Source organism: Ricinus communis, chromosome 7 (genome assembly GCF_019578655.1).
Source record: "Ricinus communis isolate WT05 ecotype wild-type chromosome 7, ASM1957865v1, whole genome shotgun sequence".
In the NCBI taxonomy this organism is placed as follows: Eukaryota; Viridiplantae; Streptophyta; class Magnoliopsida; order Malpighiales; family Euphorbiaceae; genus Ricinus; species Ricinus communis.
Window position 1 is genome coordinate 10,838,544 of NC_063262.1, and position 27,414 is coordinate 10,865,957.

Below are 27,414 nucleotides of genomic sequence, written 5' to 3' on the forward strand. Positions count from 1 at the left end.
GTATATAAAAGCATATCTCTATGACATTCTACGGCATTTCTTAGTAGATAATATATTGGCTCTCGCATTTATACATGTACCAAGAAATCATGAAAATTTGTGCCTAACTCTATAGAAATCCCCTTAAGAAGTAGCGCCATTCCCATAAATGAGAATGCCCTTTTAATGAAAGTGAAATCCTTTATTCTTCCACTACAAAATCGTACTCTCGTTGTAAGTTGTAATTTAGATAGGCGATAAAACATAAGCACAATGGTACTGTGAATAAATCATATATAGACCTTTCAATAATACATCATACCTAAGTATAGTAAGATTACGAATAAAGATGTTGTCTATGATTTCGAAAATATGTCATACTTATACCAATCTATTTAAGCACATAAGAGAAATCAAATTATGAAAATGCTATTCAAACTATACATGCAATCAATCAATAAACCAATGAACATTAAAAACTAAATGCAAAGAAAGCAAATCACTAATCATATGGATTAAGCACACAGATGAAATAAGAAAACACTCAAGTAATCCTAGAAGTGAAGAAGATAGAATGATGAATTAAATAGTCCTTAATGACTCCTTAGGAAGTACTTGAAGAACTCTTATTCTTCTCCTTAGACTTGACAATCTTGAAGATAAAACTAAGACTTAGAAGCTTGTAGCAGAAGAAGTATTTGATTAAATTTGATATATTTTGAAATGTAATATCCAAGATAATATCTCTCATCCTACAAATGAAGTTACAAGGCCTATTTATAGATAGAAATTAGGATTAGGCATCATGCCTCCTTACAAGGAGTCAAACCTATTCTAAAATGTAGTTTCCAGCATTAGTAGTTACTTCCAAGGGTCATAACGTCTTGAAACTTGCATCTTCTGGATAAAAATCCTTTAAGAGAGTTGTATCCCTTTGAATGTAAAAGACATAACCTTTTGAATCACCCCTTTTCGATAAGAAACGAAGAATCTACAGCCATTCTACTAAAAGACGTTCACAGAGGGTCGCAATTGTTCAGCAGCAACTTCCAATCCAATTTAGGCATATATAGAGTCCGAATTAGGAAATGCTCCAGAGATATGAAATTGTAGCTAAATGTCTTAGCTTTCCAACGCCACTTGAATCACCTCATTTGGAGTTATGAAGTTATGCCCGTTTTACCAAACCATGTCAGAAATGGCGAATCCGCCTCTTCGAAGAGATATGTCCCTCCGGGGGCTCAACAGCCTCCACAAGGGACAAAATGTTTATGTCCCAGCTGGAGCACCCTTGTCCCGGCCCGGGACAGCCTAAACTTGCCCGATATTGCCTTGTTTTATCTTCTAAACTTTCGAACTTTGTTTTTCTTCATTTATAAGCCTATAAACTTCATAAAAACACTAAAAATTGACCCTCAAGACATAAGTCAATGCGATATGTGAAATATAACAAATATATCATAAATTAACCAAATGTAGAACTAATTGGACTAAATTAAACACAAATACTAATTAAAATACTACTAAAATATAGTGTAATTATGGATACATCATTGGGCTTCACCACAATAAGTAGTCCATCTAGGATTAAAGGCTTGGTGGAACATAACTTATAATTAGGCTAGACTAGGAAGGCTTGTACATAATTAATTAAGTAAATATTAATAACCTTAACATGGGCTGGGCTTAATAAATTGGCTAGACTTAGGAGGGCTTTATGTGTTGTATGGTATGCTTGTATATAAATTGTTGTGTTTATAGGAAATAATATGTTAAACTAAAATTAAATACTGAGATACACAAATAAGGAAGTTGGCTTCTGAATCCATCTCTGGATTTGTGGCGTAAGGTTCCTTATGAAAGCTGAGAAACATCACTTATTAGTAAAAGTATCTCAGTGAATTACCCGGGTGGAACCTCCTATCTCCGCGCTAGTCTCAATGACTAGTTAGCGTGTTCCCAATTAGGTTGAAAAGCCTTGCAGTGCCGTAATCGCTAAAGAAACTTGGGTGCACGCTCGAAACGGCCGCCATAGTGGCTACTCCATTGGGAATAAGAGAAGCTAATTCCAATATATGTTTGTCTTTAATTTTATTATTTAACAAATTATTCTTGCATAACTACACCATTTTCACACATTGTGCACTTTGGTCCCTATAGCCCAATGACATTGGTTAATGGTTCTTTGGTTCCACTCGAACCCTAGAATTACGCCACTTGCTAACAATCACTCACAAGTAATGAGTGAATTTCCTTCATCGCATGGGCCCTTGAGTGGGGAGACGAGCCAAGGAAGACCACTTTTTACTTGTAGGAGCCTTTATCCTTACCCAAAACTCAACTCATGGTAATGACAGTAGTAATCTCCCTTAGTAACCCTATTGCTTGCTATATGAAATGTTTCTCCTTATAAGTGTCTAAAGCCTAAGTATTAGAAGGCTCAACCCAAAACATGTGGAATCAGGCCTTATGCCGAAAATATGCAGGCTTTTGCTTATTTTGAGAAACACTGCCTTGTTTGTTTTAAATATGCTTTTAAAGCTTATGGCATGTGGGTCGGGCCTACTATCCTCTATTGATAAAAAGCCCAAACCCAAAATCCTATGGAAGAAAGACTTACCATGTATCATTTGCGGGAGTAATAAGGTTAGAAGGATGAGTTATAGAAGCCAAATGAGTCATTCTCTAATTTCTTGACCAGGTGGAGGAATAAGGCTGGATTAATAAAGAACAAGCCCTTTAGAAAGGAGCCAGTTCGTATGGTGGTCCAAACTGTTCTTCTAGGATGGGTTGAAATGTTACAGATGATGAAACTGAAGACCTTTATGGATTTGTACGATGACAGGCTACAAGTCGAAGAGATTGAAAATGATAAAAGAAAGATTGTGAGAACTAGTGGAAGGACGAATTACCAAGTTGGAGGGACATGACCCTAGATGTGAATGTTGTGCAACAATCGAGGAAGTTCTCCAACTTCAAGCAACCACTCTCTAAAATCTTCAAGAGGTTAGTTCAAAATGGCATCTCCAACCTACTACCCTTAAGAACCCACCTAACCCTAATCCACCCGGTTATAAACCCAACACCCACTGCAAATTTCACCAAGCACTCGCCCACCATATTGACTATTGTATCCGGCTGAAACATGAAATTCAAGACCTTATCGATGCCGAAAAACTTACCAACCCAACACTAGAAGAAATCCCTTACTAAACTATAACAACACACTACCCCTAAACCAAGTATCTATGATCAACTCTGACTTTAGTAAAGAGGAGGTCATGAACTTTTTCGAAGACATACCCCAACTCGAGCCAAAACTAGAACCAAACTACACACAAAAATAGGGAATATCTAAACAAAGCGACTGCCAAGGAAAGCTACGCACTACGATTTCAAGCCAAGAATTACATCAGCCATGAGGGAGTCCTATAGAAAAGGATGGTGTCGAGTGAATAGCTTCGATGAGTGACTAAAATAGAAGCTCAAGTAGTGATGGAAGAAATGCACAAAGAAGTATACATGCCTTATATGAACAATATAGTATTAACTAGAAAGATCATGCGTCAAGGATATTATTGGTTAACAATGGAAAAGGATTACATAACCTCAGTGAGGAAGTGTCATGAATGCCAATTGTACAGTAACCTGAGTCACATACCTTCGACCGAATTGCACAACTTAACGTCTCATTGGCCCTTTGCAGCTTGGGGGATCGACATCATTGGAGAAGTAAAATCTCTCTCAAATGATCACAAGTTCATAGTCGAGTAACATTGACTACTCTCTAAGGGTTTCAAGCCTGCCACAATCGTCATTTGGGGGCAGGCATGCATGACGATTTATAGAAAGAAACCTGATATATAAATATAGAGTCCCACATCATGTCGTAATAGAAAATGGGGTGCAATTCATGGGTGAGACAGCGGACCTACTAGTAGAATAAAAGGGCAAGCATCACAGATCTTCTCCATATAGACCTCAGGTGAATGGAGTGATAGAAGCAGCCAACAAGAACTTGAAGAAAATACTCTCGAAGATGGTGTGGAATTACAAGGACTGGTCATTTTGGTTACCCCTTGCACTTTGGAGATATTGAACAACTGAGCAAACGTTGACTGGGAAAATACCATACTCTATGGTTTACGGGAATGAAGTAATTTTGCTGGGTTGAGTTGGAGTTGAAGTTTTTGAAAGTTATGTTAGAGGCTGAAATACTAGAGTATCAATGGCTTGAGTACAGATACTAACAGTTGGCTCTAATTGATGAAAAAAGGATGAAAGCCCTATACCATATGCAGTTGTATCAAAAAAGGATAGCTAGGGCATTCGATAAGAAAGTGAAGCCATGAAAAATCAGAGCTGGTGATCTAGCATTGAAGCACACAAGACCCACTATATTCGACCTAAGAGGGAAGTTTAGGCCTAATTAGGAAGGCATGTACTTGGTCAATAAGATCCTACCTAAAGGTGTTGCTAAGATCTCAGACTTGGAGGGCAACGAGTTCACTAAACCAATCAACTTGGATTGTCTCAAGAGATACTATGTATAAAAGTGAGTAATAAATAGGAAAATAGTCTGCTGATATGAAAATCTGAAAAGGCTGGTCAGGCAAAAATCAGGGCAACAAGACATAAAATAATCAACTACAAAATCTGAAAAGACTGGTTGATGACAGGATTTATGTCTTGAGAAATCAAAATGTACCCATCTAAGCTTTTATTAAGTTATTTAGAATTGTTATCAAACATATATATGTATGTTTATCATTCTACACATTAATTGAAAGAGAAACAAAGCTGAAAGTCCTAAGAAAAATAAATGAGATCTAAAAAAAGCATGTTTTTCTATTTTTCTTCTTCTCTTCGCATCTGCATCCTTAAATAGAGCAGCTAGTTCTCGAGTCCTCTTGAATCATGCAAAATTAGGAGAAGTGGAAATCTAAAGTTGAACCCAAGCCTTAAAGTTGTCATTGGTGGTCAGATCAACTTCAGAGTTAGGGTTTTGCTCTATGTCTCGGTGAGCCAAAGTCTCTCGATCTTATCCAGGAAATCCTCTATGAGTGGGAAGCCTTTGAATTCAGGTGGGAATTCAAAGATCCGTTACTTTTGCCCGTACTGGCGACAAAGTCCCGAAGGTGTGCAAAAGGTGGATGAACGTAGTCTAGGTAAGGGTACATAATCATCATACACTATGAGTGTAACATGCTTGATTCTCCACCAAGGGCAAGCCTAGCAGATGAGAGTGTCTGGAATGCCTTCATCTCGAAAATCCAGCCATCATATGACCCTATTAGGTAATAATAGATCGAGTTTGCAATGCTTTAGCTCGTACTTGTCAATCTTCTTTAGATGGTCAATATTTAAAGCGTCTCACACAGCCAAATTTGCAAAAAGAGATGGAAAAAGAGAAAATATAGAAAAATAGAAAGAAAAGAAAAATAAGCTAAGTTGAAAACCCGAAAAGGTAGCTTAGGCAAAAATAAAGTCTGCTAATTTGAAAACCTGAAAGGACAGCTTGGGAAAAAATTAAGGCAAATAATAAATAGCAAAGAAAAAAATGTAAACCGTACTTTAGAGAAGAAGGCGCCACCATTTGCCAATTGATGAGTTTTATATATGTCTAACCCAATGATGGTTCAACTAAGATGACTGGAATTGGATCTGCTCCATGCTCCACCTAATCAGTAATGCTAGCAATTCTGATATCTCCCCCTCCCTAAGGATAAATCAGCAGAATTGGGCATAAAGATAAGAGCCCAACATCTGAATCCAAGTCAGGTGTGCTCTTTTCCTTCTTCTCATAGCAGGAGACTAGAGAAGTAAGGATAATGTACTCATAAAAAAATGGAAAGGCACCTCAGTTGGGGGCATGTCGAATAACTCCACCAGTATGCTAGGAAAAGGCTCATTAACTCTTGCCCATTGAACCTAAAGACATGGTCGTTTAGAAACCAAAACTTGACGGTAGAATGGAGAAACTTATAGTCAAGCTTGGTGTGTTGCATGGCTTTGATGGATGAACGATGGAATTCCTAAGTTTGATCCAATCATCACCTGTTAGGGTTTTAAGGAGAGTTTGCAGACTTTTGGCACTTTTTAAGACATATTTTTGGCTTTTTAAAGTGAAATTTGCATATGAGGAAGTGTGGAGGCGCATGGGTATATATAGGCCTCAAATTAGTATCCAATTTGATCAATAACAGATAGCTAATCCGTTATTCATAGAGTTGAATCGAACTTAGCATCACGGTGATCACGATGGCCTAGCAAGCAAACTGTGGCCAATTTTATCAATTTTTTAGTGCTTTTCTAATTTTTGTTGTATGCAAGCTCACATAAATGCAATAATAATGGAAAATGAGGAAAAATGAAAGCAATTTGAAGGCTAAAATGAAGGATTTTATATACTCAAAAAGTCAAAAGTTTTAAAAAAAGGCAAAAGAGTCAAAAGTACAAAGACAAAAATCAAAAGTCGAGGTTCTCGCCCAAATCCCCCATCCCATCGTCCGAATAGGTGTCCATTTCCTAGGTCTGCAAGGTCAATAACTAAAGTGTCAGAGTGTCGATCCGACATTGCTAAGCATCAATCTGACATTATCGGTCGTCCACTTGCCCTTGCAAGCTCTCGTGATCCTTCTGATGAGAACCCGAAGGGAAATTAGTTAGTGCATTTTATGTGTACATACACGCATACATTTAAAATTGCATAAATCATTTTCTTACTCACTATCCTCACTGAGGATGAAAATGCTCTCTACAATCCAATGTACCAGATTGGTCTCATGGACCGTTATTTGCATCATATGTCGCTAACTTTTCAAGAAAGTAAATGTGAAAACACAAGGGTGAATATTACCTACATGTGTGCAAGTGCTCGGAGTGACCTTCGGATGGAGGCAATGCTCTATGGCGAGCCGGTGCTCTATTTCACTGTGGGGGCTCCAGTATGAGACCATCGAATTTGGAAAGAATGTGATGCTCCTTGAAACCAAATTAGACATGGTTGTAGGAGGTGCCTCGGAGGCAGCACTAGTAGAGGAGCCCACGATGTAAGAAGGCTTGGAACATCGAGAGGATCGCCCCTCGATCGGCTCACGAGCAGCGAGGGCACGATGGATAAACTGCAAACAAAATGGTTAGAAAAGCATAATACAAAAGATGAGGCATTCCAAGTAGACTAGAAAGGTGCACCGAGCCATGATACTATCATTAAAAAGCACTTCCCCCGTGAAGCCGAGGAATATAAAAAGTGTAATAATCATCTCAAACTGAAAGCCGGATGGTAAGATCCTCTCAAGCTTGTTGTTGGATTCTCTTAACACTCGATAGTTCCTCCTCACGAAGTTCTCTGCTATCCAAAACATAAAGAAAGGAGGCAAGGGAACTCCCGACAGCCTCGCCTCGCTCGCCCGCTCCATCTATAGATCCTCTCGACCAGCTACCACGCGCACACGCCCGCCCGGTCGACCGTCGAGGGAATCCTCCTCCTCTCGAGGTCACCATATAGAAAGCATGTATGGGTCCTAGTGACAGTGCACCCCCAACCAATCACCTCGATTTTGTAAATCGAAAAGGTAAGTAACTATATAAGTAAATTACAAATATGACTTAAATAAATTTTATTTACCTTGTCCCAAGTCAAGGTGTTGATCCATCAATTCACATGAATGTGCGCAAATGGGACTCTCTGCCGGGGCCCTAATTAATTAAGGATGGCGGCCCGTGAGGCAGTGGAAATTTGTGAGCCCACTAGAAGGCTGATCTCCAAGGCCCAAACCTGTAAAATAAGGGTTAGCATTTGCAATACCAATGAAAGAAAATAGAAAAGTGAAGTCAGAGCATAACTTACATGGATCGTAGCTGGGTCGCGGATCCCTAGTGAGAGACAGTCCAAATACCTCCTCCAGCCAAATAGGCCAAATAGTGGAAGTTTAGTGAGTTTCACAAGTCACTGAATAAAGTCATACCAAAGAGGTGTTAAGTGATGCAACAGGTATTCTTACACGCTGGCAATAACCCAAGTAAATCAGTAATGAAGAGCTCCCAGATATCATAGCACTGATCATGGATCGCGTCATCAAAAGGCATGGGTGTGCCAGTGAAATCAATGCTTGTGATGGCAGCAAATGAGAGAGGGGAGAGAGTCAACTCACTGACTGGGGTATGGAAAGTGTGGGTGGTGTCCATCCACCTCTCAAGCAAAGCATAGATAGAGGTATGGTTTGTCCTCCCAGTAATTGACAGAAGTGTACCAACAAAGCGACGGAAGCCGGTATCACTAATCCTAGCCTAGATAGAGCTAGGGAAATCATCAAACCACTCACTGGCCTCATAAAAGTTTCCTACGAACCGGATCAATACAACGTCACTCTCAAGAGCTAGACATAAAAAACACAATTTATGCATAAAAAGACTCTAAATAGGTATATATATGTTTATTTATTGGTATTTTATGTAAAAATGCATTGAATTCTCTATCTGGCACATTGCCTGGATCGGTCGATCAGAGGATCGACATGCAAAACTCCAACTCTATAAGCTAAGGCATCCAATTTTTTGATATTTTTGTAATTTTTCATGAATTTTGAGCAAATGACGCATGTATCTAGTATACCAGTGACAGGAAATAAAACTTAAAGCTGGAAAAATACCTCTCCGAAGGCTGAAAATGCCTGATGAGTGTTCAATTTCGCCAAAAGGGGGATTTACTTTCCTTTTACAAGCCCTAACTTATTTTGGCGAGAAATTGGAGGTGAAAACTCCTAAATTTGTGCAACTGGGGTACGTCTAGCAAATCTTGATAAAGAGCCCGCTATTTCAAAACTAATCTTATGAAATTTGGTTAAGAATTTACTGAAAAATCAAAGAAAGGGCAAAAAAGAATTTGAGAAAACATAGGGAAGAATGAAATAAAGTAAATAAAACGGGGTGGAAGAATGTATATATGTCCAAATAGGGGTGACAATATTATTTAAGTCCCTAATTATTTGAAAGTACTGATACAAGTCCCTAGAAGACACATAGAAGGCCAGTTGGCATCCCGAGGTGGAATTTTTTTTTAAAATCACAAATTTGGTCCATGATCCATCAAAATTATATTTTAGTCTCTGAGCGGGCCAAGTACCAGTATAACTCCCAGAAGATATCAAACAATCATATCACACCCTGAGGCAGGAAATTCTAATCAAAAGTACTCGGAAGTGAAAAATTACCAAATTGACCCGAAGTGGTAATTTATTTTCTGAAATGGAAAACAGCTAAAGGAAAGTCTCTACAAATATTAAATTAGTGGGTGTGGTCCCCATATCAACGGACGTGGTTTTGAAATTACTGGACATGGTTCCCCAAATAGCAAGTGAAGTCCTCAACCTAAGCAGGCGAAGTCCTAAAAAATTCAAGTCGGCGTGGTCCCCATATTAAATCAACAATCAAAGTTTGAGCTTATGAGGTGTAGCTTCTATGTCTTACAAAGATATCCTTTTATCCTTGACATTTATGATTTGTCTCAATTTATTTAAACCCATTGTATGCTTATAAATTTTGACGAACCGAGAGCAGTTATCAGCACCTATTTTCTAGATCTAGATATCAAGGGAATTATAGAAAACCCTATGATAAATCTTTCTGCTTTCTCAAGTCTTAGGAGACTAAGGACGAAAAAATCTAGGGTTGGGATTGAGATTAATCTTACTAAAATTACCTTTTTAAAATCAATTTGGATTTAATCGTCAAGAAAAATGAAGTTTGAGGGTCAAAATAATGAATTTTAGAAGTTCGGGAACTAAATTGCAAACATTTCATGAACTTTTCCCCATTTAGGGCCAATGGGCTCTACATAGAACCAATCAACTCTACATAGAGCCGATAGGCTCTACACAGTGCCGATTCGAGGTTTTCTTGATTTAACGTCATTTTTTGGTACTTTTACGTCTAAAATGATTTTCTAGAAGATTATTATTGATAAATATAGGACTTATTTGATTTTATCAGAGATAATCTCTAAGAAAACTTAACTATATCATTCTACTCCTAGGGTTTCCTAAACCCTACGTCTATAAAATGCATCGTTAACTCCTAGGGGAGAGGAGAGGAAGGAACCAATTTTTAGCAAGTCAAACCAATTACAATCTATTAATCTAGAGAGAGTTTTGGAGGTCACTAGGAAAGAGCTAAGATTAGGCACTTTTAGAACAAAAAAAGTTTTTCCACATCTCGAGCAGCATTGGGTTTCCAATCTATCTTTAATTCAACTACATCATCATCCCTTGAGACTCGCAGAACAACCGTCTATGGTGACAACTTAAGGGTTTCTCTACATCCACCAATAAACCAGTTTTTTTTATTCTTTTATGCTTTCTAAGAAACATGATTAATGTTCCCTCTTTTATTGTTGTATGTTACTAGAATAGGTTTTACTTGTGAAATAACATGTTATAAGTGCTAGAAACACTTACTTTTGAATCTTGTTTTATCTCGATTTGACCTTATCTTGAGTTTAATTTGTTTGTTAGAGTTTGTTTTCAGCTCTTTCTAAGTACTTAAAAAGCTTGCGTGATAAGAGGAAGTTCTAGCTTCAAAATACAAGAAAAATCAACCAAGGAGCACTTGGTCATCAAGGAAAAGAGTGTCACATGTCTTCCCGTGTGAAGTGCAAAAATTAGCAAAATGAAAGAGTGCAAGACACGGAAGGCACGCGCCCGTGTGGCCTTCTCGTATGAGATGAAAAAAATGGTAGATTGTCCAAAGCACACGGGAAGAGGACATGCCTGTATGCCCTTCCCGTGTGGACAAAGGATATTTTCAAGAATGAATTTTAGCCAAGGATGCTACACAGTCGTGTGATGCCCGTGTGACCCCCGTATGGTTCTTAAAAGCACACTATTTAAAGGAATTTTTAAATCTTCTTGAGGCAGGTTCCATCATTTTATTCATTTCTAGAGAGAGATAAACACTTAGAGACTTTATTTTCCTTTCAATTTTAGGGTTTTGATTAGTTATTTCTTAAGGAAGAACATCATTTTCTTTATTACTTTTCAAGATTGAAGATTCAAAATTGAAGATTTCATCTCTACTCTTCCATGAATAGTTTGAGATCTTCTTTTCCTAATCTTTATTTCTTTATTATGATGTTTAGGAACTAATTTTCTTGCTACTTGGGTTTTGATGAACCCTAATATATGTTTTGTATGGATTGATTCAAAATTAATGCAATTAACCTTTTACATGAGTTGTGTTGTTCCCTTGATTGCTTAATTATATATTTCAAATGATAAGTCGACGTATTGTTTGGGATTTATTTTCATAAACTGATTAGAGATAGCCTTTTATAAATTAATTACATCTTAGAAATTGAGGATTGATTAGGATACTAGAGATAGATCTACAAGATCTTTTGGTTCAATAGTTCCTTAATGTTAATGCATGACCTAAGTGAGTGGGTTTAAGAAGAGATTCCTCTCTCTCCTTTTAGGAATTAAGGGTTTAATCACTTGAAAAAGGTTTAAACCTAATTTTATGGAATGCCAGCTCAACTCTTGATTTGAATTAATTATTGTTTGTTTCATGAAATACTTAACTTATTAGGGGGAATCACTATCTAAATAGGCTTTATCCTTAATAAATTTATCAATCGTTTTAATCTTTGTTTTCAAGATTATTTTATTTTTAAATATAATTACACCCAAATAACATTTTGATTGCTAAACATTAGTGTATAATTAAAGGTAGTACTCACAATTAGGTCCCTAGTGGAACAATACTTTTATTCATCATTATATTACTTGATATTGATGATATGATCGATTACTTATCGGATAGTCGCAGATCAGATTTGTGGTGCCATGGGACTCTTTTCTATTGTGATATTATTAGTAATTTAAAAGTTAGTGATTTAGCATTTTTATTTTTCATTTGATTTATCTTGTTTGTGTTTATGTTTTCTTTAGATACCTGAATCTGTGTATGACCCGAGCTAGTTCGAAGGGACTATTCGCTTATGAACTAGAGTTAGAAAAAACTTTGAGGAAGCAGCAAAGAGAAGAACGAGAACGAGCTTTAGCTGAAATGATAGTGGAGTTACAGAATCAAAATCAAGCAGGAGAATTAAACTAAGAAGAGGAACGGTTAAGAATGACAGTTCCACCTAGGGAGAGAACCATGCAAGAGTATACACGTCTAACTCTTAATGGGACTATATCGAGAATTATGATGTCAAATGTTGCAGGAAACAACTTCGAAATCAAGCCTAACATTATTCAGATGATGCAAAACAATTGCATGTTTGATGGTTTGCCGAATGAGAATCCAAACACTCATTTGGATGATTTTTTTAGAGATTTGTAATACCTTCAAGACTAATGGGGTATCAAATGATGCTATTCAATTGAGGCTATTCATATTCTCGTTGAGGGATAAGCTAAAAAAGTGGTTGAGATCATTTCCAGCTAGAATATTTACGACCTAGAATTAGCTGGCCGAGAAATTCTTTGAGAGATACTTTCCACCTTCTAAGACGGTCAAGTTGAGGAATGATATATCAGGGTTTCTTCAACAAGTGAATGAGACTTTGAATGATTGCTAGGAACATTCCAAGGATTTATTGAAGAGTTGTCCACACCATGATTTAACTTTATGGATGCAAATTCAGACATTCTTAATGGACTGAATTACGCAAGTAAATAAATGTTGCAGCAGGCGGATCATTGAATAATAAGACTCATGAGCAAGCTATGGATATTATTGAGGATATGGCAGTCACGAACTACCAGTGGCAAAGTCCAAAAGAGCAGGTTTAAGTTAAAGGGAGTGGAATCCATGCGATAAACCCTATAGTAGTTGTGAATGCACAGTTAGAGGCCATGAGTAGGAAGATGGATGCTTTGACTGTGTCTTCATCTGGAAGACAGGCACAAGTTATGACTTGTGATTGGTGTGGGGGTGGTCATCAAAGTCAAGATTACCAAAACAACAATACCTTTGCTAAGCCGGAGCAGGTTGATTATATGGGAAATGCTCCTAGACAGTAGAAAAACCCTACAACAATACTTATAACTCGGGGTGGAGAAATCATCTGAATTTCTCTTAGGGGAACCAGAATTAACAAAAACCTCCAGCCCCAAGTTTTGAGCAGCAAAACCAGTAGCAGGCTCCTCCTAGAAGAAGTATTCTAGAGAAGATGATGGAGAAATTTATCTCGGAGTCCAAAATAAGGTTTCAGACTACTGAGGCTGCTCTTAGAAACTAGCAAGCTTCGATTTAGAATTTGGAGAATCAAGTGGGGCAGATTGCAAAGCTTTTGAGCGAAAGGCGTCAAGAAATTTTGCCAAGCAACATAGAAGCTAAGCCTAAGGAACATCTTAAGGTTATCATATTGCAAAGTGGTAAAGAGCTAAAGACTAAGCTGAATGAAGTAGGAGAAATCTACTACGACTGATAAGGTTGATGATGAAAAAGAGAGTACACAACCTGAAGTCAAGAATAAAGTATAAGTAACACCTAAGCCTACCTCTGTTGTGAAGGAATATCAACCAAGAATACTCTTTCTAGCCCGTCTTGAGAAGGACAAATTGGATACACAGTCTAGTAAGTTTCTTGAACTCTTTAAGCAGTTGCATATTAACATACCTTTTGTGGAAGCTCTATCGTAGATGCCCAAGTATGTTAAGTTCTTAAAGAAACTCCTTTCTAATAAGAGGAAGCTCGAGAAAGTGTCAATGGTGCAACTATCAGAAAAGAGTTCAACGATCATTCAAATGATCTACCAAAGAAGCTAAAAGACCTAGGGAGTTTTACTATTCCTTGCTTTGTTAGTAATCTAAATATTGATAATGCACTTATTGATTTGGGGGCTAGCATTAGTATTATGCCCTATAATTTGTTGAAGAAATTAGGGTTGGGAGAACCTAAACTAACACTTATGAGCATTGAATTGGTTGATAAATCTGTTGTATACCCTAGGGGTATCATTGAGGACTTGTTAGTAAAGGTTCAAGATTTTATTTTTCTTGTGGGTTTTGTAGTTGTAATTCATTACAAAAAAGTGCTTTGTAAAACCATCATGAATAACTTTCCTATCATATTGCCATTGATGCCTAAGTAGTACATGTTCCACATGCATTAGCACAACATCACACAATACTTCATCTTTATATTTGTTATAGAGACTGCTTATGGGCTGGTACTGGTACTCGGGTACTACTGCACTTGAGGCTTGGGTTTTATGGCGGCTACCGATGTCTAGTTTAATTAGGAAAAAAAAATGTCATACCTAGCATTTGAACTTGTGACCTTCAACTTATAATTAAGTGCTACATACCACTTAGCTACCTATTATTTTTGTTTATAATTTTATTGTTATTAATAATATATTTAAATAAAACTAAACTCAAGCCCAAGAAATTACTGGACCATCCGATTTATAGGTTTAACTATATTGGCCGGCCGGCTGGCGGGCCGGCTCGGTGAAGGTCGGCCCGGCTTTAAATTTCAAAATCTCGAGCTCGAGGCTTGGGCTAAGAGATATTAAAAAATTTTCGGGCTTGGGCGGGCTCGGGCTTGTTCAAAATAAAGTCAAGCCCAGTCAGGCCCGGCCCGACCCCGCCCAAGCCTGGCCCATGAACAGGTCTATTTGTCAATAAGAAAAACCAGTACTTTTTTATTCACTTTTACTTCTCCACAATCATTCAATCATTGAAGCTTGTATGGACTAGGATGTATTAAAGTTGGTAATTCAATTGGTCAATATCTAATTAAGTAAGATAACCTATGTAACCTGAAATAATCAATATAACTCGTTTAGTTAAGTTTATGCGTTAATATAGAATATATAATCCATTTAAACCTACTACTAATAATTACTTTAGTCTAGTATAATTACTTTTACTCTTTGAAATATTTATATTTAAACATATTAAATATAAAAATATTGGAACAACATAGTATTAGATATAGCATGTTATTTTATTTTTATTTATATATTATCTGTATATTTATTTAAGTATTGTATGATTAAACATATTCAAATAGATTTATATGTATTATATTATATTAAATTTTATTTTGACCCATATATCTAAACAGGTTGAATAAATCATATCAAATTATATACTTAATAAGTATGTTCAAATTAGAATTTAATACTCTTGGTACGATTAATAAATAGATGAATTAAAAATTATTATTTTTATGTTGTACGTGTATATTAACATAACACATCTATGGCATGACAACCGTCAAATTACTAGTCCAAAATAAGAGTCTGACAGCTCTTTCTACCCATTATGCACAATATCAGTTTTGTGGCGCCACTGCTCTGTCTTTGCCATAATATAAACATTTTGATAGCTTCGGTCCATCTTCCGAAGAGTTTCCAAATTCTTCTACTTGAAAAGAAAAAGGATAACAAAAGTCAATGCCTTGATCATTTATAAGCCTAGGTAGAACCATGTTGGAGCTGAGGTGGGATGTAATTCGAGATAGTTTAAAAAGAAAAAAAGAATTTATCTTTGAATCTGTGGATTTATTCTAGTCTATGAATAGTCTAGAAAAAATATAAACCCGTAAATAATTTAAAAGTTGTTATTACGAAAATATATTTATATTCTAACGTGCGTTAGTTAAAATTTCTAGATATAAAAAATAACTCGTGAACTAGAATTTCATTTTTTTTTTTTGTTGCAAAGAAATGATAATCTTGACGGGATCGCCTGCTTTTGGGCAGGGATATTGTTATTTTTGGCTCCTTTATCTCACATTGAAAAGTTAAGAAAAGAAAAAAATAGTTCCAAGGTTATAAATAGTGGGCATGCTCTCCTTTTCCAAGTGTCAAGAAAAACAATGGACCTTATATTTCTATGGACTAAATTGCATTTCTCTTCTTTCTTTTCTTATTAATATTTTTTTTGTAATTCTATTAAATTAAAAAATATTATTTTGGTAGTGTCCGAAGAAGTAAGCATAATTTTTGCCAAACTTCGTTAAAATTATAATATTTTTTTTCTTATTGTTTATTTAATAATTTATTTGTCAGTGGAAACTAACCCAATTTCTTCAACAGACATCAGAAGACATCGGTGATTCTCATAAACTGGTTTGGAATAAAAGAGGCCGTTTTTTTCTTTGTGCACTTGATAAATTTTATTCATTTTTAATGTACTTGATAGATAAGTCTTCAGATGCTTTAGAAGAAATTCATACCATTTAAAGGTAAAATTGATATGGGAGTGACGGGGAAAGTCTTGTATGAAATATTTGGTTCAGTAATTGCAGAAGACAATCATGAGGACAGGTGAAATAAGTAATCAATTTTTTGTGCTTAGAAGGTAGCTAGTAATTTTAATTAAGGAATAGGATTTTTTTTTTTTCTTAAAAGAAGAAGATCAAACGGCAAAAAATGTCTAGATGCATAGACACACAGAATATACACTAGAATGATCCTACTAGATTAAGTCATTAGTTAATACTTATGCGTTACAATACATTTGAAGTGCTAAAACAAGCAATAACTCTATTTCTTAATGTAGTCTATCTTTGTTAGGGGATAAAGAAAGTAGTTTAAAATAGATGAAAATGTTTCAAGTAGTAACTTATAATCATTTTTAATAGTAAAGAGTGAGTTTGATAAATAAATTCTAAATGTCACGAATTAAAATTAACCAGAATCTTCAATCACCCAATCCTCAAACTCAAAAGGCTCAAGCCATTAAATAAGCCCTAACAAAAACAAAAACAACTCTACAATAATGACACTTGCCATTAATTAATAAATAAGAATACAACCTTCACCTCTACAAAAAAAATTACAAAGAAGATTTTACAATAGAATTGATCTTGCTACTTTTCTTCTACTATACTTCAAGAACAAAAGTCAGTCAACTCAAAGAATATGTTGGTATCCAGCCTCTTTCTTCCCTGTTTTTCTTGGTCAATACAATAACATGAGGAGCACCCACCACCGTTCTTTTTTCTTTTTGGTTAATTACAAGTCCATAAGAAGGTTAAAGAGATCAGGTGAAGGTAACGGAGACAGTATATTAGAAGCTGATAATAAACTTGAAGGACTAAGAATAAAATTGCTGCCGTAATTATTTCCATATGGACTAGAACTCAGCATAACATCATTAAAGAAATTTGGGTCTGTTATCGGAGAGAAAAACCCAGGTGGTACCGGAGATAACATCGCCGGTGCCGGTGATAGTATCCCCGGAATTTGACCAATCTCGACACTCTCTATCATAGCCATAAGATCATTATCACTACCGCCATCATCAGGGTTACTATTGTTAGGGTTTCTTTCCCTTGGACTTGCCTTTTCTGTGGCAGCTAGTCTCGCAGCTGGTGATACTTGCCCGTCCCCGGAGGAGAAGTCACCGGAGGAGAGCCCAGTCAGGCGTTGAACGACGGTCATGAATTCAGATTCTTTGATATGGATGACTTTTGGAGAGACAGCGTAGATGATCACTGGCTGTTGTGGTGGAGGCGGAAGCGGTGGTTTCTTGATTTTGTGCGAGTCGTGATGTACTTTAAGGGCTGTAGGACGTGGACCTTGGATTTGGTTCTGTTTCTTTTGTGGTGGTGGTGGTGGTCGTGGTAGTGGTTGCTGTGACGACTGTAGAGGCGGTGGTGATGGCTTTTCACCGGTGTAGAATTGGTAGGGATCCATGATGAGATTCTTGATTTGCTCCTGGGTGCGAAGAAAATGGATGGTGGAGAGAGAAAGAGAAATTGATGAAAAAAAAAACGAAAAGAAAAGGTCTGTCTCGGATGCTCAATTCTTGATGCAATTATTTTTAGTTGGACCATTGAATATTGGCGTTAAGATATTCATTTTTGTGTTAAAAAATAAAAACTACTTTGAATGTAGAAAAGGTTAGTCATTCCATTTTGTTTTTATTTTTATATTAGCTTAATTCAAGTGTTTTGTATATAAAAGCAAAAAAAAACAAAAGTCATATTGAAAGCACGTGTCTGATTTCGACATAGAGGACCAAAAAAGGAGAGAGAACGCAACAATTATACAACACATTTATTTTCTTTATTCTTTTTTTTTTTTTTTTTTTTTCATTTAAGATATTTCTGTTGGAGCCCGTGTAGAATACCTCTTATTAGGTGTGCTCTCAGATTTCGAATTTGTTTGTATGAAAAAATTAATTACTATTTACTCTCATGTTTTGTTTAGTTTAGTTTAGTTTAGTTTAATATATGATTGAGATTTTATATTCTTTATTATACTAATTTTTTTTTAATTTTAATAAAATTAATTAATATTCTTTTTCGTGTTAGTTTAAAAACTAAACTGATAATTTCATATTATGATTTGATTCTTAAATTTATTATTAAATATTAAACTCGTTTATAATTAATTTTATTATTAAATTAGAATAATTTTTTATTTTTATCATAAATTAATTTTAGTGTCTAATTAAAATAATAAATTAATATTATTTATTTATTTATATCTTTTATTCTTTCACCATAATTTAATTCAAAAAATCTGAACATAAAAACTTATTTTTTAGTTAATATTATTAAATTACTATGTAGTTTAATTTTAAATTTTTAAATAAAATAAATAATTTAAAGTTATTATTTTTATTAGACACTAAAATTAAAATATATTAAAAATAAAAATTTTACTCGCATTAGTCACACTTGAATGGTTGATAAAAACTTTTATTTTTACATACAAAATTATCATATGATCTTCTTTATTAATAATGAATTTGTCAACTTGGTTTCTAAATTATTTCACTAGATTAAAATATAATTATTTAATTTAATTTTTTTATATAGTTTAATTATAATATATAATAAAAATAATAATAGAATGATATTTTTAATTAGAAATATTTATTTTATATGAATAACTAAAATTAAGTTAAATTATAATAAATAGTTTAAAAATATTTAGATTGGTTTGAATTAAATTGTATTAAGAAAATTAGTGCAAGAAAAGAATATTAAATTTATTATTTTAGTTAACGCTAAAATTAATTTATACTAAAAATATAATTTTACTTTAATTTAATTATAAAATTAATTTTGTACGAGTTTGATATCTGAAAATAAATTTATAAATCAAACTGTAATATTAAAGTATTAATTTAATCCTTAAACTAATATAGAATGAGGTAATAATTAGTTTTACTAAAATTGAAAAAAAAAATTAATATAATATAAAAAATACAGAAACCAATTCATATATCATATCAAACCATAGGTAAATAGGATATAACCTAAAAAGAATTATTTTCAATTTGTGATCTTTTGGTAGGAAATACATCGTGATCTAGCTACTGTAACATTAGACCAACACCAATATTAGTTATACAAAATATTTTTATATTCTTAGGTACTTTAGTTAAAATTAGAACATGATTCGCTTAATTTTAGTCCCTATAACTCGATGCTTAAAATGAGGATAGATTTTGTTCATCGTTTCTACATCTTTTTTTTGGAGAAATGGGCAAAAATTATAATTTCATTAAGGAAACTCAAATATATATGAATATGAATGTTAATAGGGTTTTGAATATGATAATAAAAACTTAAGGTTTTGATATCTGATATTTTGCCAATTAGGGTTTTAAATTATTAGAAATATATTGTGGGATTAATATTTTAGATTTATTTTGCCATTATGATTAGGCAATTAAACTTGTCAAATATATTCTGATTTGCCATCTGTTAGTCTACTGCACTTAGGATTTTATTTAATTTAGGGTTTAATTGTTCGATCTGTCACTTTTATTTTGATATCTTTTATCCTATTTTCTCTCATTCTAATCGATTTTAATGTTTGTGCATGTGACATTCGACTCCAAGGATGCAAAATTGTATTTTGATGAACGATGAAAATCAGCTTGAGAACCCTAGAGCGGATCGGCTCAATGTAGAGCCAATTGGCTCTATGTTGAGTCGATCAACTCTTCACATAGAGTCGATCGATTGTTCGTGCCCAACTCACATTCTTTTGATTTTTGGACATTTTTCTAATGTATATTGGTTTTGTATAGTTTTAGGACTTTCCGGTTTTGCAATCGTAGTCGTAGGCGGGCTGTAATAGTTAGAGTCTCTCTTTCTGCTCTATTTTCTTTATTTTTTGCTTATTGTATGTCAACCCAATACATGATTAAGTGACTGATTAATAAAAATGGGTCACATAGACTTAGGGCTAAGAATTGATCCAACATGAATTTAATAGTCTAATGAGCTAATCCATCTTAACTGGGCCTAAACCCTAAAAGCCAATTAGAGTAGCAGGCTTTGGCATGTTTAATTAGGTTTTAACTTAGTTAGATTTGAGATTACAATGAATGAGCCTTTTCATAACAAGTAGTCCATTAGGCTTAAAAGCTGGAATCCAAAGAGCATAACATGTAATTGGGCTAGAACATATGAGCCTTATACATAATTGGTTAGTAAGTTAGATTAATGATATGCATCATTTTATACATATTTACATGTCCAATTGTTTATATTTTTGTGCATAATTATCTTGTTTTATGCCAGAATCACCTATGTTTTGGTTCCTTTCACGTTTCAGGTCATTATCGAGGGTATTATCAGTAATCGAGGAAAATACGTGCAATTACGGACCAGAATCCATCAATTTAAGCAAGGACTAGGATTCCGAGATTGAGCACAGCCTGAACTCTGGCCGTGCTGAACCATCTAATAGTTGCCCTTCAAGAGTGCCATTTTGGCACGGTTTCCGAAGCCACCACGACCCGTGGTGGCTCAGCACCGGCTAGGGCACGACCTAGAAGAAATTGTGAGTTGGGGAATGCGAAGGTCCAACATGGCCTGGACTTCGCCTGTGCTGATCAGCACGGGCTTGACCACGGCCGTGCTGAAAGAATTATATAGGCAAAAATGATTTGTTGAATTAGAGTTCGATTTTTTGACTTGATTTCACATATACAAGCTTAGACCACCTTCTTCCAGACTTCAATACTCGACCTTAGAAGATCATTTCATCTATTGAAGGAAGGATTACAACTGTTTTAACATCAAATTGAATTCAAAAGGCAAATTAGGATTTACAATTCTGAATTTGGAATTTAGGGTTTTTCATCCAACTTGAAGAAGAAGGGTGTATACGCCTTTAATTTACTTTTCTGAATCTATTTTTTACTTTGTGTTGCTTATTAGTATGAGTAACTAAATTTGTCAAACCCATTGGGGTTCCTATATTGTTGGATTGATTTTAATGTTTATGAGATTTTGATTATTAATGCTTGTCTCTTCTTACTTTCATTATTAATGAGAAATCACTTTATTCATGAGACATTGTGAGTTATGGTATTCAGATTGCTTCATGTAATTGAGAAATTTATTTAGTAATTGGAAATTTGAATAGCAATAACATTTTTCGAATAAGCCAATTCATTTGGGACCCTGCAGATCCACTCTTTTTTCTATTCAAAGATCAGCCCCTTGTCTCTGTGTTTTCACATCGAGAATTCTTTGCAGATGAAGAGATGTCAAAGGGGCTTCTTACTTCCCAAACTGATCCTCCTACATCTATATATAAATGCTGGTTTATCAAGAATACGCAAGAAAAGCACTTCGAATTATTGATTCATCGCCAGAGATGGCTTAGAACCAATAGTTCATTATCTAATGGATTTTTCCGTTCGAATACTCTATCCGAGAGTTATCAGTATTTATCAAATCTGTTCCTATCTAACGGAACACTATTGGATCAAATGACAAAGGCATTGTTGAGAAAAAGATGGCTTTCTCAGATGCATTTCTTTACTCCAATCCTTTAAATCCTCCGACCATTCGGGAATTTGAAAAAATAGTATACGAAAGCAATTTTTAGCTATTATTAATAAAGGTAATATAATATATTTTCTAAGAATCGATTGGGTTACTAAAATACAACCTCTTATTATTTGAGCAAAAAGAATACTATCCCAGGCTTCAGCTATTTCTATCCGAGTTCTTTCCTCTCTTTTGTCGTCTTCTCTTGTGTCCTCGTCTTTTTTCTTACTTTCTTTTATTTTTTTCTCTGTATAAGTATAATCTGAAATTATGAATTCTGCGTTTTTACACATCCAATTTATAAACATTGTTTTTATCAGTTCAAAAATATCAAAAGAAAAAAAAAAGAGATTTGTCTATTCTTTCAAAAAAAAGGGGCGAATGCGCATTTGCTTGAAACAGTTCAAAAATAGCTATTTTGCGTCTTTGTGCTCGCGTGGATCCTTTTTGTAGTGACAAATCTTGTATGTGTTCCTAAGAAAAGGAATTTGTCCATTTTTCGGGGTCTCAAGGGGGTGTGGAAACACAAACACATAAGAACTCTTGAATGGAAATGGAAAAGAGATGTAACTCCAGTTCCTTTGGAAATGGTAAGATCTTTAATGTGAAGAAGGGGTTGATCCGTATCATTTTGACTTGGTTCTAATTTCTATTTTTTAAGAATCTCGGTCTTCTCTCGTATCGACGCCCAGTCGGAAGGTCAAGGAAGTTGGTGACGATGGCCAAAAAGAGTAACTCTTTATCTTTTGAGTTGTTCTGCCGGATCGATTGCTCAAGACCTTTAGTCTCTACCCGGACCCGATGAAAAAAATGGGATCATTTATTATGGACTTGTTGAGAATGATTCTGATCTAGTTCATGGCCTATTATAAGTAGAAAGCGCTTTGGTGGGATCCTCATGGACAGAAAAAGATTGCAGTCAGTTTAGTTTCATGTTCTATTTCACTCCCCGATGGGGGTTCTTTTCACCCTTCCCTCACAGTATTACTTCGCTATCGGTCACCCAGGAGTATTTAGCCTTGCAAGGTGGTCCTTGCTGATTCACATGGGATTCCACGTGCCCCATGCTACTCGGGTCAGAGCGTAAGCTAGTGATGCTTTCGGCTACTGGACTCTCGCCATCTAGGGTGCAGCACTCCACCGCTTTGCCTAGCAGCACGACGCTTGTATTGCTCTCCCACAACCCCGTTTTCACGGTTTAGGCTGCTCCCATTTTGCTCGCCGCTACTACGGATTAATAATCACTTAGAGATAAGGGTAATTGACTAGCCGGATTAAGAATTAACAAAGCTTAATAGAGGCGGGTTAAAGCTTAATGCTAATCGAATAATCAATAGTTAGGAAGAGATTCCAACTTTAGGTTATTAGGTTTAAGAATTCGGTTATCTCGAGAGGGAGACCGAACTCAGTTAAGAATTCATCCACAGGTAATTGCAATTGGTAATCAATATAATCTCTATCTTCACTAAAATCCGACTAGCTTAGGTCCCCTAGGGTTTGCTTTTTCCTTCGATTGTTTTCCTAAATCCTTTCAGATTATTTGACATTTAGTTAATTGTTTGTTCATATTTAATCGTAGCATAATAACTTCATCAATTTTGTTTAGGTTAGATAACATAAGACGCTGCAGTAGGTCTAGGATCACCCTCTCCCGAGAATACGACCTTGATACTCACCATTTGTGCTAGTCTGCATCGCTAGATTCATTGCCTTAGATTTTAGCTACACAATTAGCCTATTAATTAATAACTTAAATATGGGTTGGACTTGAATAAAATGGGTTAGACTTAGGTGTACGGTGTGTTGTTTTAGCATGCCTTAGTATAAAATGCTTGCATTTATAGGAAATATTTCGTTAAACAATAATTAATATACACAAATAAGGAACTTGGCTTTCATATTCATCTCTGAACTTTGTGGCGTAAGCTTCCTTGTGGAATATGAGAAACGCTAATCATTAGTAAAAGTATCCTGGTGATTACGTGGGTGGCAACTCCCATCTCCGCGCTAATCTTAGTGATTAGTTAGTATGTTCCCGATTAGGTTGAAAAGTCTTACATTACCGTAGTCGCTAAAGACTCTTGGGTAGGTGCCCGAAACCATCACCCACAATGTTGTTTAAGGCTACTCTAGTAAAACGAATAAATGATCAATTTGCCCCCTGACCTTATGTCCAAGGGTCAAATATATCCAATTTAAATTTTTTTAGCAAATAACCCCCTAAACTTAAATCTAAGGGTCAAATACACCCAATTAAATTTTTTCAATAAATAGCCCCCTGAACTTGTGTCTAATGGTCAAATACATCTTAAACTTTTTAATAGCATATTAGGTTTTAATTAAATTATAAAATTAAAAATAATATTTATTTCATTATTTTACTAATATAATATCTAATGATATGCTATACAAGAGCGTATTTGAAAAATTTTAAATTTTGGCTTTTAATTGATCCAAAATTGACGAGTATTAAATAAGTCAAATTTTAATTTTTTTAATAAATGGGCCTATAACTTATCACTTTTAGGTGTTTAAATTTAAATTTTAAATTTTCTCAAACACACTCTTGTATAGTGTGTCACTATATATTGTATGAATATATTAATAAAATAAATATTATTTTTAATTTTTATAATTCAATTAAAATCTAAAAGTATAATATTATTTTACTTAAAAAAATTAAATTGGGTATATTTGACCCTTGACCACAAGTTCAGGAGCTATTTAGTAAAAAATTAAAATTTGATGTATTTGACTCTTAAATATAAGTTCAGGGGATAATTTGCTAAAAAGTTTAAATTAGATCTATTTGACCCTTTGATATAAGTTCAAAAGATAAATTGACCTTTTGTCCCTAATAAAACTATTTTTTTTTTGCTAGATTATATATTCCTCAAATGAGTTAGTTTCGAGATAACTCTAAAAAGGATAGCATCCTTTAATTATAACTATGTTATAGCATTAATACATATTTATAAAGGTTATTCTTTGGTCTCTTATTATCATTATTCTAAATATCAGGTTATGGTTAATTTTAAAAGATATAACAATGATAATAAACATAGTTGCAAAAAAAGAAGGATAGTAGCGACCACATTGATCATCGCAACTAGTTAGAAGTTAAATATTCAAACTTTTAGCAATGAAGGGAATTTTATAAATAGCGACCATGTTAGTCATTCCAAAAAGTAAGACTTCAATAATAAATTTGTTAGTAGTAAAGAGACTTCTGGTCGCTATTCTAAATTTTTTTAGGACTAGATTATGTACCATCGCCAAAGCTTTTTACGACGGACTGTATTTTCTAGTTGCAATAAACCTTTGGCGAAGAAGCCTATTAGGAAAAGTGACGACGATATTTTTCCGGTTGCAAATGATTTTTTGTGATCACATATTAATTTATTGCGACCATTTTTCTCTTCACTAAAGAACCTTTTTCTTGTAGTGTTTGGCCCTATTTCAGATTTTTATACAATTTTTAGAAACTTTTGTACACTGTAACTTATTTTTCGTGTTTCTATTTTGATTTTTAGTTGTATGAGGGTTATAATAACTAGATTTAATTTTTTAATTTTTTAATTTAATTTAATTTTATATATATGTCAAATACCTGGATATCTGACTGTTTAATAAAACTGAACATATATAGACACTCGGCTTTAAAATTGGACTTGGCATGAAAATTGTTGTCCATTAGGTTAACATATTGGTAGGTTTAGGCTTAAACTAAAATCCAATTAGACTTAATGGTTTTGCTATGTTTAGTAATTAATCAACTCACTTAGAATAGGATCACTGAATCAAGTTTTGGCATGTAAGGCCCATTTAGGTTAAAAAACTTGGTAATTAAAATATAATTTGTAATTAGGCTAGACTAAGTGAGCCTTCTATATAATTAATTAGCTAAATTGGCTAACATAACAAATATGGGCTGGGTTTAATAACAATGGGCTAGACTTAGGTGGACCTAACATGCTGAGTTGTATGCTCGTAAATATAAACTGTTGCGTTTATAGGAAATAGTCAATTAAACAATAAAATTAAAGATTGAGATACACAACTAAGGAAGTTGACTTTCGGATCCATCTTTGTATTTGTGGTGTAAGCTTCCTTATGATCGAGAAACATCATTTATTAGTAAAAGTGTCTCGGTTAATTACTCGAGTAGCAACTCCCATTTCCGCGCTAGTCTCTGTGACTAGTTAGCGTGTTTCCAATTAGGTTGAAAAGCCTTACAGTGTCGTAGTCGCTAAAGACACTTGAGTGTGCGCTCGAAACCGACACCCACACATACTTGCAAGAGGATGAGGCTTCCACCAAACCATTGATAGGTTTTGTACATGTCCAATCCAATGATGGCTTCAGCCAGAATGACTAGAACTGGGTCTGCTCCATGCTCTACCTAATCAATGATGCCAGCAATTTTGATATCTCTTCGTCCATGAGGAGAAATCAACAGAAATTGGGCATAGAGGCAAAAGCTCAGCATCCTAACCTAAGCTGGTGTTCCTCTTTCCTTATTCTCACAACAAGAGATTAATGAAATAAGGGTAAGTACTCACCAACAGAATGGAAAAGTACCTTAATAGGGGCATGTTGAATTACTCTAGTAGTTTGCTAGGAAAAAGATCATCAAACCTTAGCAAAGTAATCAAATAAGTAGAATTCATAGGGCCTCTAAGAATAACAAAGAACTCTCCAACAATGGGACATAGCTCTTGCCTATTGAATTGAAGAACATGATCTCTTCGGTACCAAAAGTTGATGGCAAAGTGGAGAAATCCATAATCAAGTTTGGTATATTGCATAGCTTTGAAGGAGGAAAGGTGAAATTTCTCATGTTTGATCCATTCATCACCAATTAGGATTTTGAGAAAAGTTTGGAGGGTTTTGGCGCTTTTTTGAATCATGGTCTTTTAACTTTGAGGTATGAATCACGTATGGGGAAGAATGAGTCCAAAAATCAGTATTTTATTTAGACTCTACAACTGTAGAGCCGAATCGGCTTAGCACAACTGAATTGGCTGTGTGATGTCATCGCTCAATTTTTTTTAGTTTTCTCATGTTTTTAGGCATTTTCTTGAGCCTTGGTCATGTGTAAGTCTAATATATGTGATAATTAAGAAGAAATTAATGTCAAGTATGGATTTAAACATGAAAATATGAAATTTTATATCTCAAATGTTGAATCATACAGAAAAGTAGCAAAAAATAGAAAAATACAAGAAGCAACTGCCAAAATCAAAATTCAAGACTCTCTCCTGAATCCCCCATCACTTTATATGAGTCAGTGTCCATCCTTTGAACCGTAGAATGGACAGCTGGAGCATCAAGGTGTCGATCCTACGCTACTGAGCTTCGATCTGGCGCTAGCGGTCATTCACTTGCCCCTGCAAGCCCTCGTGGTCCCTCTGAAGAACACCTAAAGGAGTTAGCTTTTGCATTTCATACATGCATACATATTGCATTTTATAATTTGCTTTAAATTTAGATTTTAGCATTTTATAATTTGCTTTAAATTTAGATCTTACCTGCCAGTTCTCACTAAAAATAAAAAACTACCTACTCGTAGCTCCAATCAACTGATGTATGTGCTCGAGCTGATCCTTCTGAACTTGTACAATAATTTATATTACTAACATTTCAAGAAAAAAGAAGAAGATG

General features: G+C 34.7%; 1 protein-coding gene and 1 non-coding gene across 2 annotated transcripts; both read right to left on the reverse strand.

The window, feature by feature from the left end:
* Positions 1-12,499: 12,499 nt before the first annotated feature.
* LOC112534563 lies at positions 12,500-12,606 on the reverse strand. Its single transcript, XR_003078854.2, has one exon. It is a non-coding gene; the product is annotated as a small nucleolar RNA R71 (small nucleolar RNA).
* Positions 12,607-16,642: 4,036 nt separating this feature from the next.
* LOC8259123 (protein MKS1) lies at positions 16,643-17,837 on the reverse strand. The gene has a single exon (XM_002517186.4). It carries the CDS (start codon positions 17,639-17,641, stop codon positions 16,958-16,960), a length of 684 nt encoding a protein of 227 aa, XP_002517232.2. The 5' UTR covers positions 17,642-17,837; the 3' UTR covers positions 16,643-16,957.
* Positions 17,838-27,414: the final 9,577 nt, after the last annotated feature.

What these genes read in the sequence shown, in the direction of transcription:
- LOC8259123 (XM_002517186.4), bottom strand. Translation starts at nt 17,641, where the DNA reads ATGGATCCCTACCAATTCTACACCGGTGAAAAGCCATCACCACCGCCT.